Source organism: Leptonychotes weddellii, chromosome 3 (genome assembly GCF_054177405.1).
Source record: "Leptonychotes weddellii isolate Sample4059 chromosome 3, ASM5417740v2, whole genome shotgun sequence".
Taxonomy (NCBI): Eukaryota; Metazoa; Chordata; class Mammalia; order Carnivora; family Phocidae; genus Leptonychotes; species Leptonychotes weddellii.
Window position 1 is genome coordinate 54,891,652 of NC_138371.1, and position 18,939 is coordinate 54,910,590.

An 18,939-nucleotide genomic window follows, 5' to 3' on the forward strand; every position below is an offset into this window, starting at 1 on the left:
CAGATGGCTCGCACTAGCACAATTTTGTGGCTTTTAATTACTATTTTGTTCTTTTGGGGGGTTTCAGAGACTGGCGCCTCAGCGTTATTAGACCGTCTACTGGGCCCGCTGCAACCACGCATATCTCCAGCAGGTGTCGCCACAAGGCAAGCACTGCCGCGGGAACTGCGAATTTGGGGAGTCCAGTAAGGCGAGTGTCCCTCAACTCCGGGCCACGGTCCCCAACCGCTAGGAAATACTGATGTGGGGGAAGTCGCCACTTCAGATTTAAAAGAAGAAGAAATTGCAATGATAGGACGAAACAGGGTCCTAAACTGAAAGAACCGTAAAATAGGGTTAAGTGCTTGAGATAAAACTTTTTTCTATTTGTTTCTGTAAGCTTACCAAGACTTGTAGCATCGAGAAGACTCTCTCACCTAAGTATTAGGCCACTTCTTTGTCATAAAAATATGGAATTTAGAATTAGAACGAACTTTGAAGGCCATCTGGTCAATCTGATCTAGCGTTCCAACCTAGAGAGGAAATTCCTGGGATCGCTTTTGACCTGTCAGTTAACCATCAAATATACATAATTGCTCGAAGTCTCGTCCTATCAGGAAAGTACAAGGAAAATATGGTTTCGAATATATCATTAATAAGAATACCTTTGAATTTATATAGCTTTTCACGCAAGCAACAAGAAAAAAATCGTTTAAACATTATCTAATTAATTGCCTAATATTCCTGTGGGTTGGTTAGCAAGTATGTGGAAGTAGGTATTATTATACGTGGTTTATGGATAATTTAAATCAATTGACTTTGTCAAGTGCCGAATGACTGACAAGAGTAACTAACTGCCAGACACTTCGAGGAAAAGCGGAGCTAGACCCGGCCCGACTCTGGGCACCGCTTTAATGTTTGAACGCTGACCTCGGACAGGAAGATACGAATCATCGCAACTGGTTGGCACTTGAACACAGAATGGGATGGGAGACCCCGTGTCTTCTTCCTCTGAGCCAGTCTCCGTCCTCACGCCTTCGGTCCTACTGCTGCTGGCCACCCTGACTCCCCACCGCGCCCCTTCCCCAATCCCTCGCCTCGCTGCTCACATTCAGCAGCGACCTGTCTGCACCCGCAACCACAGCAGCCGCAGCGCCCGCCCTGTGTCACCAGCCCCCCGGCCGGGCGTCCCCGAGCGCCCGTAGCCCCGCGGCCCGGCGCTTGGGATTGGCTGTTGCTAGGTGACGTCGCCTGCGCTCACGTGACGAGTGTTAAATGCCCACCCTGCCCGAACCCGCCCCGCAGACAATCGTAAGGCCGCTCTGGGCTGCTCACCTGCTCCCGCCTCCCGGAGCCCTGGCCTGGCCCCGCCACCCCTGCCCCCTCCACGGCCCACCCCCCGCCCGAGCCGGCGCTGGGCAAGAAGCCGAGCGGGTAGAGAGGCGGAGAGAGGATGCGGCCGGCGGCAGCTGTCCCGAGCAGTGCACGGTGATCGCCTCCCCCGGAGGAGGAGTTGCCCAGACCGTTGCCACATTTCTTGTTTTCCTCCCCACCCTCCCTCACCCCCCGTAATTACATTGGCTGCTGGAGGGGACAGGGAGAGACGGAGGAGGCGCCTCGCTTCCCCCCTCGCGCCCGCCACCCCTGCTCTTTCCCGTCCCGGGCCAGGATGACTGGAGTCTTTGACAATCTGGTGGCTGATATGCACTCAACCCAGATCACGGCCTCCAGCACGTACCACCAGCACCAGCAGCCCCCAAGCGGCGGCGGCGCTGGCCCCGGCGGCAGCAACGGCAGCAGCCTCCACAAGCCCCAGGAGTCGCCCACACTCCCGGTATCCACAGCTACCGACAGCAGCTACTACACCAACCAGCAGCACCCGGCGGGCGGCGGCGGCAGTGGGGGCTCGCCCTACGCGCACATGGGTTCCTACCAGTACCACGCCAGCGGCCTCAACAACGTCCCTTATTCGGCCAAGAGCGGCTACGACCTGGGCTACACCGCCGCCTACACCTCCTACGCACCCTACGGGACCAGTTCTTCCCCGGCCAACAACGAACCTGGTACGCACAACGCTGGCGTCATGGGTGACAAGTCAGTCTAGTTACTGGGATGGGTGGGATAAAATTGTTTGGGTCGGGGATCCACCCGGAACCCTGGCGTTTACACTGACCGCTCCCTGCCCGCCCTGCGCCTTTTACCCTTCTCAACCACCAATCTGCGGGGTGGGGGTGGGGGGGGTCACTGGGTATGTCCCTCGGTGCTCGGCTGGTGGGACCGGGTGGCCTTGGGGGGCCGAGTGGGCGCACGGTGCATGCTTCATGGTAACCCCATTTCCTTACCACCTGCTCCTTCTTTCTCTCCGGTTGGCTCCTTCTTCCCCTTCCCGGAGAATCCAGCTCCCGGGTTCCGTGGCGGCGCGAGTCCGCACTTAGCGAAGTTGAGTCTGAGCGCCCCGCTGCGTCTCGGAGAACCCGCTTCCCGGCTGAGGCCAAGTCCCACGCCAGGCCCCTACGCCCAGCGGGAACTGTTTGGGGCCCCCGGTTGCGCTGTTCTCACGATTGCGTTGCGTTGCAGAGAAAGAGGACCTCGAGCCTGAAATCCGGATAGTGAATGGGAAGCCAAAGAAAGTCCGAAAACCCCGCACCATCTACTCCAGTTTCCAGCTGGCGGCTCTTCAGAGGCGTTTCCAAAAGACTCAATACCTGGCACTCCCCGAGCGAGCGGAGCTGGCGGCGTCTCTGGGCCTCACCCAGACTCAGGTGAGGGCTCCCGGCCTGGAGGGGAACGAGGAGCGCTCTGGTCTGGGATGGCTGGGAAGCAGGCGGGGTCAGGACAACGTTTTGAAAATTTTTAAGGATTACGAGGCCCGCGCCTTGAGCGGCCTAAACTTCTACGCGTGAAGCTGAAATCCCCCCCGGGGGTTGGGGGTGGGGGGGCGCGGCGTGTGAGAAAACGAAAGGACCGGGGTGGGCAGAAATCCGCTTTCACAGTCTTTCCGCGCGAAACTGATTAAGCGGGTAAAATAACTGGCCCTCCTGACCCTCTCCCCCGTCACCATCACCACGGTGCACCCACACCAGCTGTCTCCGACTTTCTGAGATTCCCTCCCAATAGAGTGGGAGCCATCCCAGCCTCCGAGGCCTCGGCACGTGATCCGCTTACCTGCCCGGCGTGCTTGCCTCCTCCCCTCCCCTGCCCCAGATCAGGTTCTTCCACTAACGCTCGGGTCCCTTTTCCACAAAGGTCAAAATCTGGTTCCAGAACCGCCGGTCCAAGTTCAAGAAGATGTGGAAAAGCGGTGAGATCCCTTCGGAACAGCACCCTGGGGCCAGCACCTCGCCACCTTGCGCTTCGCCCCCGGTGTCGGCGCCGGCCTCCTGGGACTTCAGCGCGCAGCAGCGGATGGGGAGCGGCGGCGGCCCGGGCAGCGGCGGCAGCGGCGCGGGCAGCTCGGGCTCCAGCCCGAGCAGCGCGGCCTCGGCTTTCCTGGGCAACTACCCGTGGTACCACCAGGCCTCGGGCCCTGCCTCACACCTGCAGGCCGCCGCGCCGCTGCTGCACCCAACGCAGACCCCGCAGCCGCACCACCATCACCACCAGCACCACCACCACCACGGCGGCGGGGGCGCCCCGGTGAGCGCGGGGACGATTTTCTAACCCGAGGGAGACTGCGCCAGAGACTGAGAGAGCAGAGACCGGTGATCCTCAGTGCTCGGCCCAAGAGCCAGAGGGTCCCTCCAGCTGGCCCGCGGACGCCTCCCAACTTCAGGCAGGAGCGGCCCGGGATGGCCTGCCACGGGCCCTGCTCCCTAGCGCGGCCACCGAGCGGCCGGGAACTGGAAGGTTCTTCGAGGCCCCCGGCAAGGCCTCCCGCCTTGGCCGCCTTTCCGACCTGAGCCCCGCCTCGGACATGCCTCCCCCACCCCTCTGCGCCCCGCGAGGCGGTCGGGCGCCTTCCTCGCCGCGGGCCACGAGCTGAGTCCGGGGGGAGGGACGCCTCCCCCGCCCGCGAGGCTTCCAGGGTGCTCTGAGGCTCCTTTCTCCGTGCCCGCCCCCAGGCCCAGCTCCAGTCGGCTGGGCTGACTGACCTCCCCGGCCTGCGCGCCCTCCCCCACATGGCCCCGTGACCCGGGCGGCCCGCCGCTTTTTTTCTGCCCTGCTGTCTCCAGCCCTTGGAGCCCCACTCTGCCCCGCCTTAGATCTCCCCCAGGAACGCTCCCTTAGCTCTCTCCTCTTCCATCACCAGTGGAGTTTTTTTATTTTTATTTTTTTAAAAGTTTAGGTGCCTTTGCGGATGACCTCATTTTGATGTTGGGGAAAAAATGATTTTTTAATATGCGGACACTGCAAAAAAAAATGTGTTTAAATTATCTTTTTTAAAACCTATTCAGGATTGTTAGGCTGGACTTCGACATAGTTTGTAAATAAAGGTGTCTGTGCAGATTTTCCCACTGATTTATTTGTATAAAAATACTCGTCTTTTCAGACTTTTTTGTAAATCCCCACTTGTGAAAACTGCGGTTTAGCAGTGACCTCAGCAACCCCTCCATTTTATTTTTCCCTTTGAAATTTTTCTCAGTTAAACTAAGCTACTGATTTGGTTTTGTTTTATCTTACCCTAAAGTCTTTGTTCTTGAAGTGAAAGGTATTTTGGGGTTATTTATTATGAAAACAACATGCTTCTTAATGTTGATTTTACAATATGAAGAGATTATTTAAATAAATTATTGTTTTCATTGGATGTGTGCGCTTGTTCCTTGGTGTCATGACCTGGAACCTCGAGCCTCAGCGCGGGCGGGGAACCTGGCCGGCCAAGAGGGACACATCTTTCAGAAGCTGCGAGAGCGGTGAGGCGCGGCGAGGCGGGAACAGGCGCGCTCGGCGCGGGCCTCCCGGAAATGTTCACGCTCTGCGGGCACTCGAGTCCTGGCGCGGGCTTTGCCAGCTCGAGGCGCGGTGAGTCACTCAGCGCCGGGGCGGCTGCAGCCTCCGCCCGCCGGGCCCCTCCAGCGCCGGCGCCACTGGCCCGCGCCTGGGCGGTCTCTGCCGCCCCCGCACCGGTGGTGCCGGCCGGGCCGCGCTTCCGAGCCGCCGCAGGGGACCCGCAGGCGCAGCCTGAGCGCTGCCGAAGCCGGGGTCAGACCCCTACATTGGACCCTCCCCTCTGCCCCGTGGCCCTTCTGGGGCCGGCTGAGCTGAGAACTCGGTGAGTCACCCGGCCCTCGGGAAACTCGGTTGGCTGCTCTGGAATGTAGGGCGACTCCGGCATACAGGGCTGCGCTAACACATACAATCACACACTGTGACTCTTACAGTCACATCTGTACTATCACATACTCTCACTCGTACACACACAGTCACACGCTCCTACTGAGTCACACACGCATTCAGGCCCGCGCATCTTCGCATGCACTGATACACAAACCCATATAGGCACGCTCAAGCATACAGGCACATTCGCCCAGGGACTGATGCACATCGCTGTGGGGGTGGCCTCCTTCCACCTCACATTCTCTGAGGGGAAAGGCCCACACACCATTCAGCTCTGCCTTCCACCTGGGGTCCCACCCAACCAGCTTCCAGTGTGGGAAGTGACCCTACTTTCTGTCATTCTCTGCAAAGGCCAGGGGTAGGTGGGTAATGCAGGCCTGAACTAAAAGTCCCTTTCCTTCAAAGCACTGAGGCCTACAACGGAAGTATCTTAGTTTTCATCACTGATTCTGTGACTTTGGGCTACTCACCTTAACCTCTCTGTGCTGCAGTTTGCAGATCTATAAGATAGGAGAAAGAATAACAGCTATCTCAGAGTTTTTGTGAGCATATAGTGAGACAATGATGTAACACAGTGCCTGGCACATGGTAAGCACTCATTTTTGCTATTAGTAGCACATTGTTTTGTCCCAGTGTCCCCCAAAGAGGGAGGCTTTACTCATGCCTGTGATTATGAGGCCCAGACTTACCCAGAGGCCTTTCCAGCTTCACCTCATGTGGGAGAGCAGCACTCTAGAGCTGAGAGAGCTCAGAGCCCTTCTTATATGAGAACCTGAACCTCAGCCATCCCCCCTGAAAGGACCAGCTTCTACTGGAGAGGAATTTAGGGGCAGGCCAGAGAGCCCTGCTAGCCAGATCCAGGCCTCCTCTCCTCTAGGATGGCTATTCAGTCCATCCTTGCATGTCTTCAGATAACCTCTGCCAAAAAGCAGACAAGAGATGGGGGTGACTTTCCAGGTTCAGTGGCATCATCCTGACACAAATCCTGTCTTTTCTGGCCAGATAGTTTTGGGCCCTGCATGGAGTCTAGCTTACAACAGAGTGTGGTCAGGGAGTGGGGCTCTGGGAAAGACAGGGAAGTTACAAATCCAGTGTCCATTCACATTCCTGCATTGTTTTCCCAGGCTAGGAAGGCCTGAGCTGAAGCTCATTGACCCCGTGATTCTAGCTTCTCTAAGCAGCCGCTGCCTAGCAGACCCCCATCCCCCAGCTCCAAATTCCGTGGTTTTCTTTGAGTGCCAGTAGCTGGTGCCAGCCTTCCTCCTGCGGTTGAATGTGCCCTCCCCTCCTTTGCGCGCACTCCCCTCCCCCTCCTGAAACCAGCGAAGAGAGACGGGGCAGTAAATTGGCTGGTGTCGAGGATCTGCAGCAGACAAGATGATTAAGAGGCCTACGCCGGAGCGCCCGGGGCAGGGAATGTCAGCCCAAGTTGGAATCACGCAACAGGCCTTGGCATGAGCGAGCCTGGGAGCCGGGAGGGCGGGCGGCCCCAGCTCCGGGGTGGGCCGAGGCCCCACAGACTCGCTGGAGTCACCGAACCTGGCACCCGGCGGCGGCGGGGTCGCGCCAGGCCACGGCGCGTCTTTCCCCGGGAAGCCCGCGAAGCAGAGAGCGGGAGGGTGCAGGGGCCAGAGGAAGGGGGCGTTTCCGCAGACCCCGAGAAGGGCAAAGAGACGCGAAAGCGAGGATGCGCCCAGGTCCCAGAAGTGAGGGAGCGGGGAGGGGGAGGGTGAGCGAGGGGACAAACAAAGCGCGGCTGGGGGAGGCAGGGGCCGGCTCCAGCCCCGCCGGGGGCAACGAGCTGGCAAGTCTTTCTCACAGTCTCACGGCCCGCCGAGAGACGCGGAGCCCTGTGATCAGCCCGCCGCCGAGCAGACACGCTCCCCTCCCAACCCCCCGCGCGCGGGACTGCGCTCCCCAAAGCGCGAATGAAAAATGGAAATGGGAAGCCGCGATCACGGCTCCCTACACTGGGAAACTAGTCGCGCTCGGAACACACATAAATCTTCATTGTAATCCCCTTCCATTTGCTCGCGTGAAATATCAGGCCAGAGACAGGATATGACAAGCGCTGGGAAGCAGGGGGAGGGAAGCCGAAGAGTGAGGGGTGCCCGGCCCTCTCTGCTCCACCCCCTGGCAGGGTTGCTCGGAACTCTGGCAGAGCGCTGGTATTGAGTTCCAATTCCCGAGGCTGGCAGCCTGGGCGCGCCCTCTTCCACTTCTCCTCCCGTTCCCGCCCCGCCCCCCCCCCGCCCTCAGCGCGCGCAGGGCTGCAGGCCACCCAGCCCCGGGTGCTCCGCGGGACATAGACACCCCCCCTCCCGCTGCCCCGAATTCCCGGGCTGCGGAGAGCAGAGAAGAAAGGGAACGGATCCCGGGCCTAATCAGAGCGGCTGCAATGTGGGACCGTTTAGGAGGCTTCCCCCTCGGCTTTCTTTCAGGATTACTTGTGAAAATTGTGAATATCCGTCCTGTGTAAGAATTTCCGAGACTGGTGGGGCGAGTTTGGGGGAAGTATCAGGTTTGATGGGGGCGGAGAGTGCGCTGCAAAACTGGAGCTTTGTTTACAAACAGTTCAGCGGTAGAAGGGGGGAGGAGGGAAAGAGGGGTAAAGGGAGGAGTGCAGATGTGGTGGAATGGTCCCCTCCAGTGTTAGAAGCCCCCTGGAAGGGGAACGATCTTGGGGACCAGGAATCCCCCTTGCCTTTCAAAAAAAAGGCACTGACAGTAAAACCCAGGAGCAACTCCCCCACTCCCACACAGCCCACCCCCGCGTCCCCGTCCCAAGCTCCCGCTCAAAAGTCAAAAGCCGGCTCCTTTCCCGCCAAGGAACAGCGACCACCAGTGCCTTAAACCTGTTTAGGATCAGAGACCTCTTTGAGAACGAAGCTACAGATCTTCGCTTCCTCCTAAAATACCTCCCTTGCATTCGATTTTGGGGTCCCCAGAAGCCAGGGGATGGGGCGCGATCCTGAGGTTCCAGTTACGTGCGCCCCTGGCCCTGTCGGACCAGGCTTTCCGGAGACTGGTGCGTTCTGGCAGGGTCATGACACCCAAAACAGCCTCCCTCTGCCGTGACCTCCTTCCCCACCTGGGGTCTGCCCCGAGCTCCTTTCCTGCTGCCCCTTCCCCTCCGCCCTTAGACACCCCAGCGGGGGCGGATGCGGAGGCCCCACAGCGCTCCGAGGCCCCCCTGGCGGGAGCTCCCCTCGCAGGGAAGGGTTTGGCAGTGATTGCCACATTACAAGATGTTACATTCCGCCCTGGGGCCTGGGGCCGGGCGGGGCGGGGGAGACGAGATGTTTCACGAAAAGAAAGCGCAGGCAGGTCTTGGAGCCTCCACGTGAGAACACAGGCACAGTCTCTAGAGACCTTTCTTCCAGGGGCCGCCTCCAGCTCCGACTCCGACTGCTCGCTCACTCGTCCTCAGGGTCGGGCCAGACCGCAAACACTACTGAGTCTTCGCGATTTGCGGGCAGTGTGGCCGCGCTCGCGCGACTGTCCGGAGGCCGTTTGCAGGATCCTCAGGAGCCCTGGGGCCACCAGCTGCGTCCCGGGTCGGGTCCGGCCAGCACAAGGAGTTGGGGGGCGGGGGAGGGCGAGGATCAGGTGTGAAGCCCGGGAAGGTGGAGAACAGCTGCGTGGGGCAAGCGGGGGCTGCAGGACAGAAGATTAGAATTTAGGGGACGGAGAAGAGGCGAGAGGGAGGGAGAGACTGGACTTGGAGAGCTCTGGGGTCATCCCAGAGGGCCGACTTGGGCCCGTACGGAGCAAACAGGGCGGGCTTCCCACATTCCCGTTCCTGCCCTCCTTTTGGTGGTGCAGGAGTCTCAGACACCCTAGAAATGAAATCGTCGCTCACAGAACAATGGGGACTTCTGGCCCTGGAACTCGACCGAGTCTAGGATGCTCCGAGAGGTGGCCGCACACCAGAAGGATTCTCCCGCCCGCAGCCGCCGTGTCGCCCCCTCCTCCGGGGCAGCCCCCGCCCCGCCCCATCCCTCCGCCGCCCTGGCCTCAGCTTCTTAAAGTCGCAGGGTGTCTCAGCGCTCGAGAGAAGCGCCGCCCAAGTGGGGAGTGTGTGTTTCTGGGGGGCGCTATCTCCGGAACGGTAGAGACCAAAGAAGGGCCTAGGGGGCCGCGGGGCGGGCCCCGACAACCCTCAGCTTCTTCCCTCCTCATCCCAAAGCCTCCAAATAGCAGGCTCGTATCCACACCAACTCCTCAATCCGACGGCTGCTCCCGCACCCCACTCCCCGCCTCCTGCCCCCCGGCCTGCAAACTCCCGAGTCCAACCCGGCTGCTCTGTGAAGGGGGTTTGCGAGAATCCGGGAAAGGGGCCGAAGGAAGGAGGGTAGAAATGGAAATAAGAAAGGAAGGAGTGTAGGGATGAGGGTGCGGGAGGTAGGGCTCGGTCACTTTCTTGATCGTAGCCTCATTTAGGGTGGGGGCCTGGGGCTTCCGTGGCATCCAAACCAGGAAAGGCAGGCACGCGGGGAAAGGGCTTCTCTTCTCGACATGTTCACGAGGAGAACAGTGAAAATTTGCCTTAGGTGGCCAATTTTCTCATTTGCCCCTATTAAAAGAAAAAGCCCAAGAAATTCAATTAAAGCCACCCTGGCCAAGGCGCTATTTGAGGCATGAATGTCTCCCCTAAAGCTGCAGCAATCATGTGGCATTAGACACTTCCGGAATCCTATAGCCAACCTGAAAAATCCCAGACCCCCTTTTTCCCTAATTTTTGCTCTGATCTGTAATTTTATCCACATTTGCACTAGTTTGAGCATTCTGGCTCTCCCATCTGAAAGCCTGCAATTACTATATAATTCTTCGCAATTTCAGATGTCCTAATATGGACTGTAATTTTTGCGCAAGACAATTTCCTGCTATTTCAAGCATCAACATTGTCAAAGTTGTATGTACATAATAAATGGGAATATCAATGCATAGTTTTTAGCATAACATCTTGACTCCTCGATAATTATATCCGTTCGTAGCCTACGCAGAATTAGCCTGAATTGCATGGTAACTGCTGCTGCTTTAAAATTTTTAAAAATTACTCATAATTTTCCCAAAGATTACCAAGATCTCGAGTGCACAATGTCATCAGCGTAATGAAGAGTAAACATTTATGCTAATAATCTGCAATTTTTTTCATCAGCTATAAAGACAGAGGCTATATAGCCGAAAATTTCAGTCCTATTCTGCAAGCGCAGCGCTGCAAAAAGCCTGCGGCGCTCGGAGGCGCCTGGTCCTGGAGACCTCTTTCCACTCTTTACTCTCAGGATAGGAGGATGGGGCTGAGGGATTCTTTTTGGTTTTCTGGTTTTGTTTTGATCTGGTTTGGTCGGTTTTGTATTTCCTATTTTTCTTTTCTTTTTTTTCCCTCCTCCCCCCCCCCCTTTTTTGCCTTTTCTTTCCGGTCATTCTCCCAGCCAAATGCCGCCTTCGACCCTTTTGATTTGATCTAGCAAAGATTGTGTCCAGATTATCTGAAATTGACACTGAAGAAGGTAAGGGTGGAAACTGGTTTCATTTTTCAGAGGGTTGGAAGGCTGAGCTGCGCCCGCCGCGGTGGCTCCCGCTCCGGGAGTAGGAGGGTGGGGGAGTGATTATGTATGCACCAGCTAATTCTTCCATCAAAACTTCTTGTCAGCGATGTCAGGATTATTTTTTTTCCTTTTTATAAAAACACTTGATGTTTCAGGAAGTGTTAATCCCTGAAGGTTGGGGGATGAGGGCGGGGGTAGCAAAGGAGTGGGTGTGGGTGACAGGTTTCTTGAGCCTGGGGAAGGCACCCTTTAGAGCCGTTTGCCTGTCTACACGAGTTGGGGTCTGCTGTGGAGCTGGGGACCGAAGGAGGGTTTCTTTGAGTCATGGGAGGGACAGACCCTTACCCTCCGTACTGCATTTGATGGAGGTGCCTCTGGCTTGTGCGGGATGAGGAACAGAAAAGTTCGCTTTAGCCTGTGATTTCAGGATGTTTAACCCAGGCGGTGGCTTGACAAAACCCAGAGAATTCTGAAATCGGTTTTTAAACGATACAGAACGAAGGAGATGGATAACAGGATAAAAAAATATATAGCTGGGGACCTGGGTTGCTTCTTTCCTCTCAGTTTTTCTTGGGATCAAGTATCTCAGGTTCTATATCCAGCACCCAGACCTACCTTTCCATTGGTGACAGAAATGGACAATTTCTTCAAGAGGAGCGATTTAGTTAATATCTCCATCAAATGATTCTAAGAATAAATTCGTATTTCTGTGCATATAGATAGAGGAATTTTTAAACTTTTTGCAGCTCTTAAAACTAGCAAAGAACAGGGAAGGCTGAAGAGCCATCTGACCCAGCCCAGGTTTGGATCCCAAAAAGAAAGAAATAAAAATAAAATATAATAATCAATGAAGGAAAGCTGTGAACTATAAACATGTTTCCAATCTCATATTTTTAAAATATTGCCTAGATTTAGTAGCTGGGTTCTTGCACAACTAGACTACCACTTGCAGGACCACTCAGTCCCAGGCTTATGAAAGCCAAGACCAGTGAGAAGGGGGCTGGGGATTATTGCTTGTGCCCCTACACCCCCCACCCCTGCCCCTTTTAGAGCTAGTGTGTGTGAGAGAAGATATTAAAGAGGTATCTGTTGTTTGGCAATTTTGCTAAGTCTGTCTTCACTACTTCGACGCTGTGCATTTGCTAATTTGGAGGCCTGGCCATTGACAAGCTTGCTCCATACACCTGCAAGCAATTTGCCGGCTTCGGTACCGGAGAATTGCAGAGATGGCAGCTCGCACCTATTTGATTTTTTTTTTTCCCTTTTCTCAATGCACAGCAAATTTGGCTTTCAGTGCGTTATCTCTTTTGTTAATGCAAAAAGATTCCCTGGGCGAAAAAATTGCTCATAATTACCAGAGAGATGGGGAAACTGCATTAGAATAAATAAACCTGAAATTACTGTAATTATGTTGTGTTTGATGGGCCCGGCTTGTAATCAAGAAGAGAATACAGTGAAATGATGCTGACCCTCTTGGGTTTGCAGCTGTACGCGCACTTTGGGGTCTTTTTTTGCAGAAAAGAGTCATTTTGATAATCATTAAGCTGTGTGTAACCTATTTCAGAAGTGTTTTAAAATGAGGTTCACATTTTTTGAACAAGGGGGAAAAAATCCCAAAATTGCATTTTGCCATTACAGACTCATACATAAGGAAAGGTTGTGTTTTCTAAGTGACAATTGTTAAGACATAATATTCGAAATCAGTATTTAATCATTATAATGAGGTATTGTTTAAATATAACCACCTTTAGATTATTCATAGTTTAATTAATATACTCATTATGAAAATCTTTGAATCAGATATTTGATGAACTACTTGTCAGTAACAAGGCAGCATTAATTAGGCCTATATTGAGATTAACATTTTTAAAAAGTGCAACCGCTTATAATTATAATAGAGCCTAACTAAAGACCGCCTTCGTTGAGCTAAAACTAATAATTTCTCTATTTGAACTGTTAGCAAGAGATTATTAAATTAGTATAAGCTAATATCTCAAAATATTAAAATCCGCTTGACCAAACAGATTTTGCCTGTGGCTTCAGGCACTGGGCCCTGGCTGCCGCACCGGAGTTGGATGTGTAAGAGCAACCCACCAAAACCTCCCCTCTAGCAAAGTCACATCTCCAGGGAAAACCAAATCCCGGAAGGTCCCCACCCCGGCGGCTGCCGAACCCAGCCTGGGAAATCCTGTTCCCTCTCAGCTTTGAGGCCCGTCCGCTCCCGCTAATGATCTCCCCCATTTGCGTTCCGGGTTCTGGAGATCTGCAGGAGAGGAAAAGCCCCAATCCCAGGCCCTGATGGGGCCTCGAGGTCCCTGGCTCCATCCCCCACTATTTCCCCGGCTCCCTCCATCACCGCCCCTCCACCACTTCCCCTCCCCTTCCCAAAGGGCGTCAGAAGAGCCTGGAGCATCTGCTCTTTCACCAGCACCAATTGAAAAATGGGTGCTTGTCACAACACAGATCACTGCCTTCCCCGCTTTGCTCCCCACCGCGCGCTGCAAAGGACCCCCCAAAGGCGGAGGGCCAGCCCGCAGGAAGCAGTGTCGCAAGGCGAGTGCGAGGGAAGCGGGAATCGCTCAAAGCAGCCCGTCGGGGCACCGCAGCTTCCCTGAGCTTCCTCGGCTCGGCGGTGGGGTCGGGGGTTGAGGTTGGGGTGAGACGCCGGGCCACCGGGTGGAGGGAGCCAGGCTGGTTCTAGTTGCTCTAAGTCCACTTTCTCCTGGAGAGAATTCATCAGAACATTCCACTGGAGGTGCCCCCTTACTGACCTGGCCTCAGGACTGTCGGGCTAGGGTGGGGGGGTCTTGACTCGGCCAGCTCCTGGGTTCCAAGGAGTCAGCGGAGCCCTCCAGCCCCTCCCTTGGCATTTCCATCTGAGGCGCGGAGAGAAGCTGGAGATCATTAGGAGGGAAGGGGCTTCTCGTTGTGGATGGGCCCGACGGGTGAGGGTGACTGTGGAGGGGCCCAGGTGGCGCCTTAGGACTGTCCCCCGTAGCTCACTGATTGACCGGGTGTAGCCCGACAGACGAGTCCTTCGGCCCCTTTCAGGTGTCTGGCCGCGTCTTTTCCGCGTCGGGATCTAGCGCCCTAGGGGCGAGCAAAAGCCGGAAGGCCAGACCGCCGCGATGGCGAGGGGGCAAAGCCTAGCGTCTCTGCTTTCAGTCTTCTAGGCTTCCGGAGAAGTAACTGGGTGTGGGGTGGCACTCAAGTCTCCCATGCGGGCTGCCTTTGAGCTCTGCTTTCATCTCTCAGCCAGCCTTCACAGTCCCTTTGGTTCCTGAGACCCCGCTCTGTCACACAGCACCTGTTCCTGATCCCCCTCCCCCAAGGACCCTTGCCAGACAGTCGCTGCCCACCCTTCCAACCCAGGTAGGGATCAGACCCCTTGGGGGCCAGAAGCAGAGCAAGATGAACAGTCCCAACGTCTCAGGAGGGCCTTCCCTTTTATTCTGGTATGTCCGGAGCCAGGAGTCTCTACGTCTGCGTTATCTGTCCCAGAGGTGGAGGCCCGGCCCAGCCCACCGCACCCCCTCACACAGCACACCAGACAGCAGTTCTTTCTCGAAACCATAATTTTACTGTCTCAAAGAAACTTTATAACTTATTTACAAAGTTCTTTTTTTCCAAGATACAAAGCAATAAGTTAACATTCTCAATATAAAACTAAACTTTGACATAGAGAACACAAAACACGGTTGATTTCAATTGATCACATTTTCCAAATTTCACAAGTAAAATGTCAAGATTCTCATTTCACAAAGCATCAGGTTTTACAGCCACACACAACAGAACGGAAAAAAGCTAAGCTTGTGCAACATGTTTACGGAACAATAATAATAACAATAATAATTAACAACAATAATAATATGTACAGCGATTAGATCCTGCACTGGAGACTGGGCGTCCAGGGTGCTGCCTGGCGTTATTCTGTGGTCGAGCCTCTGGGGATTAGTGCTGCTTTTGTCTGTCTTTAAAGCTCACCGGCTTTAGGGCACTCGTTTATGACTGCCTGTTTTTTCTTCACTGCCCATCGGTCCTCTCTCGAGCTCCCGGAGGAGGGAATTGGGATCTTCTTGTCTGGGCAAAGAGACCAAGTGTTTTTCCCCGAGATGAGAATATTGTGTTGGCTTCATTTCTCTCTTTTTTTTTTCCTTTTAAAAATAATGTGGAACATGTAAAAATGCAAAGCATTAGGTTCCAACCTCTCCATACCAGCGAAGTACAAAAGTTACTGTATACGTTAAAAATCACCGGGTCCTCCTTATTCGTTTTTCCGAGTGCGTTTGAAATAATCGGTACTTTTGGACCATGCGCTCCTCGCGCCCCACAGAACTGCGAATTGGCCAACATTCACCCTCAGGCGAAGTCCATTTCTCAATAAATAAAACCCCCTCCCTCCAATTTCCCCCAATTCCAGAACGAGCTACCCAGATGGTTAGGCAGGCCCAGGAGAAGGTCCGAAAGGACAAAACGTCCCAGCATGTGGAACTGGGTGGCCGGCGGCCCGAGCCTCTTCCGACCTGGTGACTTTTTTCAGAGGCCGCAGAATGAGGACAGCGGACAGACGAGGACCTCGACTTCGTCAGCGCACAGATACAAAGCGAAAGGAGACAAGAGACAGACAGAACAGAAAAAAAAAAGCTTTTGCTTTTTCTACATTGTTTTTTTGTGGGTGTTTTTTGTTTGTTTTGTTTTGTTTTTTCCTGATAGTCCCACATAGCTGAGGGTCGGCGAGTCGGGTCCGGCTGGCTCGTCTTGCTGCTCTGGCTGTCTCGGGAGCTTGTGCCTGCGTTCGGAGGCCGCTGTCTGCTGTCACCGCGCGGCCTAGGCCGGGGCGAGGGCGAGGGCGTGGGCGCCGGGAAGTCGCCGGTCCAGACCGCGCGGGACTCCAAGGAGGTGGCGGGCGTCCTGCCTTCGCTGTTCCTTCTTCTTTGCCCCTGGGCCCCTCTCCAGGCCCAGGGCTTGCGGACAGGGTGGTTGGACCGGGAGGCGGGAGGGGCCCGGGCCGGGGGGGAGACGGGAAGGAGGCGGGAGGGTGCGGGCGGGCAACCTCACATGAGTTGGGGTTGCTGCATAGCTTCTTGGTGCGCCGAGGGGTACCACGACGTGTAGCTGGGGATGTAGGAACCCGCGCTGCCGCCCGAGCCCTTCCCAGATGAGGAGTTGGGGTTCCAGCCGGGCGGCACTGGCGGGGAGCCCGCGGACAGCGCCCGGCCGTTGGCCAGCGCGCTACCCTCCAGAGCCGCCCCGCCCTGCTTCATCAGTTTCTTGAACTTGGAACGCTTGTTCTGGAACCAGATCTTGACCTGCAAGAGCGGACAATAATGTGACTCGGCTAGGTCCATTGTGCCTACCGTGGTCGTCGGGGAGGTAAGGGGGCCGTGGGACAGGGGAGAAAGGATCCCCCTCGCCGCCCTGCGCGACTGGGCAGCTCTCTGCTGGAGGAGCAGAGCCCCACCACCACCTGTAAGAACCAAAGCCTCGGAGGCCAGGCTGCCGGCCGCCGGTGGCCCGCAGGGCCCAGCTCTCAGAGAGCCAAGGGGGCGTGGTGGTGAGGAGTTAGGGGGGATCCAGGCCTTCGCTTGTCAGGGACTCAGCGCGACCCTGGCAATCGTCTGGGGGAAGAAGCAGCGCCTGCACAACATCGAGTCTTCAAGTCCAATGTGAACATCAATAAAAGAACCGAGTGGAGGAAAGGAGTGGAGGAAATTTATTTGCAATGCCACCTGCTTTCTCTTTGCTCCATCCTTTCTGCCCTTGAGTTGGGGGCTGACTGAGGAGGCCAAAATGTTTCGTTAAACTTTTCATTTGGACTTACATCAACCTTTCCTTAGTGTCTGTTTGCTCTCCCCAGCTCTGCTCCAAATACGGGCCCAGACGTTGGAAACCTGCGCCAGTCGTGATCAGAAAGCCCATGGGCTCCCCCAGAGTCTTAGAGCAATCCTCCTCCAGGGTCTGGGACTGGGGAGGCGAGAAGGCGGAGGAAATGACTTCGCCTTACCCCAACCCGGTGAGAAGGAGGAGGAGGGAGACTGAGGCTCCGGCCCAGGCCCTGAGTGATTAGCCACACACTTCAAAGGCAAAGAAGGGATTAAGCCCAGCGTCTATTGTTCCAGTTGTTCGGGCACGTGTGACCTCAGAGTCCCCAAACAAAACGTCTAGGGAAATCCTTCCGCGCCCTAATCAGATTGTCCAGGGAGTGAGGGCCGGGCGGCAGGCAGCGCGGAGTACAGAGTGCAGCGACAGAGCCAGGGCAGAGAGAACTAGGGAGGAAGGAGGGAGACGCAGGGAGAGCCAGGGGTGGGACGGACGGACACACACACACACACACACACACACGCACACACACACACACGCACACACACACACACAGTCTCCGACCCTAAGGCCCAGAGAGCGAGAAATGAAGCTCCGGGCGCAGGCCGGCCGCGGGAAGCCCGCTTGGCAGAGGGGCAGCGGCAAGGTACCTGCGTCTGCGTGAGTCCCAAGGAGGCCGCGAGCTCCGCCCTCTCGGGCAGAGCTAGGTACTGAGTTTGCTGGAACCTCCGGTTCAAAGCCTGCAACTGCAAACTGGAATAAATCGTCCTGGGTTTGCGGATCTTTTTCCCCTTGCCATTGAAGCGCACTTCACCGCCTTCCACCACCGTGCTCTTCTCGGAGTCAGCCCCTGGAGGGACAGCAGAAGCGGGGGACTGCTGTTAATGCAGGGACAGCCTTTAGTGCGGGGAGCAGAGGGCGAGTGGCAACTGAGGGGTGACAGAGGCTGGGCCGAGAGAGAACGCTCAAGAAACTCCGAAAGCCAGGGAAGTGTCCCGTAAAGTCCGAGGGCCGGACCGGGCCGCTGCAGGCGGACTGGGGCAGTTCCCAGGCGTGCAGTTCCTGCCTTTGCAGAGAAAGTTTGCTATTTTTGCAGGCGGTAGTTGAGGTTTAATTACCCTTAATTGCATACATTGTTTATAGCGCTACGCAATAAATAATTACTGAGACTAATACGTGCACATGTGGGTTTCTGTTTTCCAAAGGGGCATTGTGTGCTCGGCGCACAGAGCCGCCAAGAGGCCCAGACAGTGCCAGGGGACGCTCTCGGATTTATCCTTTGCTGGATAGTTGCGAGTTGGGTGGAATTAAAAAAAAATTTTTTTTCTTTGCTATGACAAGGATCCATACATAGATTGATACCCGAAACCTCCATTGCTCCGGCGTCCTCCCCACCCCCACCTCTCTCTCCCCCTCTCCCTCCTCTCTCTCTCTTCCTCCCCCCCCTTCCTCCCTCCCTTCCTCCCTCCTTCTGTCCCTCTCTCCCTTCGTACCCTTTCCTCTCCCTCTCCCTGGCAGGCGCACGTACCTGGGTCCTCCAGGCGGCTCTGGGCGAGGCTGGCGCTGCCCGGGTAGGACTGCACCGAACTGATGTAGGGGCTGGACGCGTGGCTGCTGACCGAGTTGACGTAGGGGTAGCCCAGCGGTCGGGAGAAAGACGAGGCCGAGCTGTAGGCGCCATCGGGCTGCGAATGGCCCGCCGAGTGTAAACAGTGCATGGAGTAGTGCCCGTGGGACATGGGAGAAGGAGACATTTGCTGGTTGGGTGGCCCAAACTCCATAAACACCGCCTTGCCCGACACGGGGCTGTTGAGACTTTCTGGCATGGTGGTCATGGTCATCTCTTCTCGCGGGGTCTGGGTGTGGGTCTCTCTCTCTCCTCTGCTTCCCTTTTGGGGGTCTCTGTGTTTCTCAGGACAGGAAGGAACCCAATTTAAGCGGAACAGGGGTTTTCACTTTCCATTCATAAGAAAATGGAGTTTGTCTCTTTGAAAAGTCTAAGCATGATGCTGCCGAGCTCCCCAAACTCGCTTCAAAGCTTTGACTCAGCCAAGGTCATAAATATTCATGAGCTGGCGGAGCTGATTGGTCCGCTGTCTTGCATAATCACCGGGGATTGGTCCGAGGCGCTCCGGCTCCGCTGGACTAGAGCGGGCGAGGCGGCCCGGCCTCGGGAGAAACGCGTCCACACTTCCCGGCCGGGGCTCCTCTGCAACAGAGCGCGCGGTGTGGAGCGCACAATGGGCTGCAGCGCCCGCGCGGGGACCTCAGCGGCCCGTGGCTCTTCAGCCTCCCGCCTCCCCTGCGCGCCTTA

General features: G+C 55.9%; 2 protein-coding genes across 3 annotated transcripts; one reads left to right on the plus strand and one right to left on the minus strand.

Moving 5' to 3' along the window:
• The first annotated feature begins 1,338 nt into the window (after positions 1 to 1,338).
• Positions 1,339 to 4,731, plus strand: DLX2 (distal-less homeobox 2). Its single transcript, XM_006740290.3, has 3 exons — positions 1,339 to 2,042; positions 2,557 to 2,741; positions 3,226 to 4,731. Exons 1-3 carry the CDS (start codon positions 1,649 to 1,651, stop codon positions 3,637 to 3,639), a joined length of 993 nt encoding a protein of 330 aa, XP_006740353.1. The 5' UTR covers positions 1,339 to 1,648; the 3' UTR covers positions 3,640 to 4,731.
• Positions 4,732 to 14,382: 9,651 nt separating this feature from the next.
• On the minus strand, positions 14,383 to 18,939 carry DLX1 (distal-less homeobox 1). Of its 2 annotated transcripts, XM_031026483.2 has the most exons (3): positions 18,154 to 18,939; positions 17,276 to 17,475; positions 14,383 to 16,114 (listed from the first exon to the last, which is right to left on the minus strand). In XM_031026483.2, exons 1-3 carry the CDS (start codon positions 18,464 to 18,466, stop codon positions 15,860 to 15,862), a joined length of 768 nt encoding a protein of 255 aa, XP_030882343.1. In that variant the 5' UTR covers positions 18,467 to 18,939; the 3' UTR covers positions 14,383 to 15,859. The 2 variants fall into 2 exon arrangements, with proteins under 2 accessions (XP_030882343.1, XP_081670303.1); XM_081814177.1 differs by lacking the exon at positions 17,276 to 17,475 and having other exon boundaries at positions 15,965 to 16,114.

Bases quoted from the DNA above. Each gene is read 5' to 3' on its own strand.
- DLX2 (XM_006740290.3), top strand. From the start codon at position 1,649: ATGACTGGAGTCTTTGACAATCTGGTGGCTGATATGCACTCAACCCAG. The intron at 2,043-2,556 runs GTACGCACAACG...GTTGCGTTGCAG, and splicing joins CCCGGCCAACAACGAACCTG to AGAAAGAGGACCTCGAGCCT. The intron at 2,742-3,225 runs GTGAGGGCTCCC...TTTTCCACAAAG, and splicing joins TGGGCCTCACCCAGACTCAG to GTCAAAATCTGGTTCCAGAA.
- DLX1 (XM_031026483.2), bottom strand. From the start codon at position 18,466: ATGACCATGACCACCATGCCAGAAAGTCTCAACAGCCCCGTGTCGGGC. The intron at 17,476-18,153 runs GTACGTGCGCCT...CTGTCCCTCCAG, and splicing joins GAGCCGCCTGGAGGACCCAG to GGGCTGACTCCGAGAAGAGC. The intron at 16,115-17,275 runs GTACCTTGCCGC...CCGCTCTTGCAG, and splicing joins TGGGACTCACGCAGACGCAG to GTCAAGATCTGGTTCCAGAA.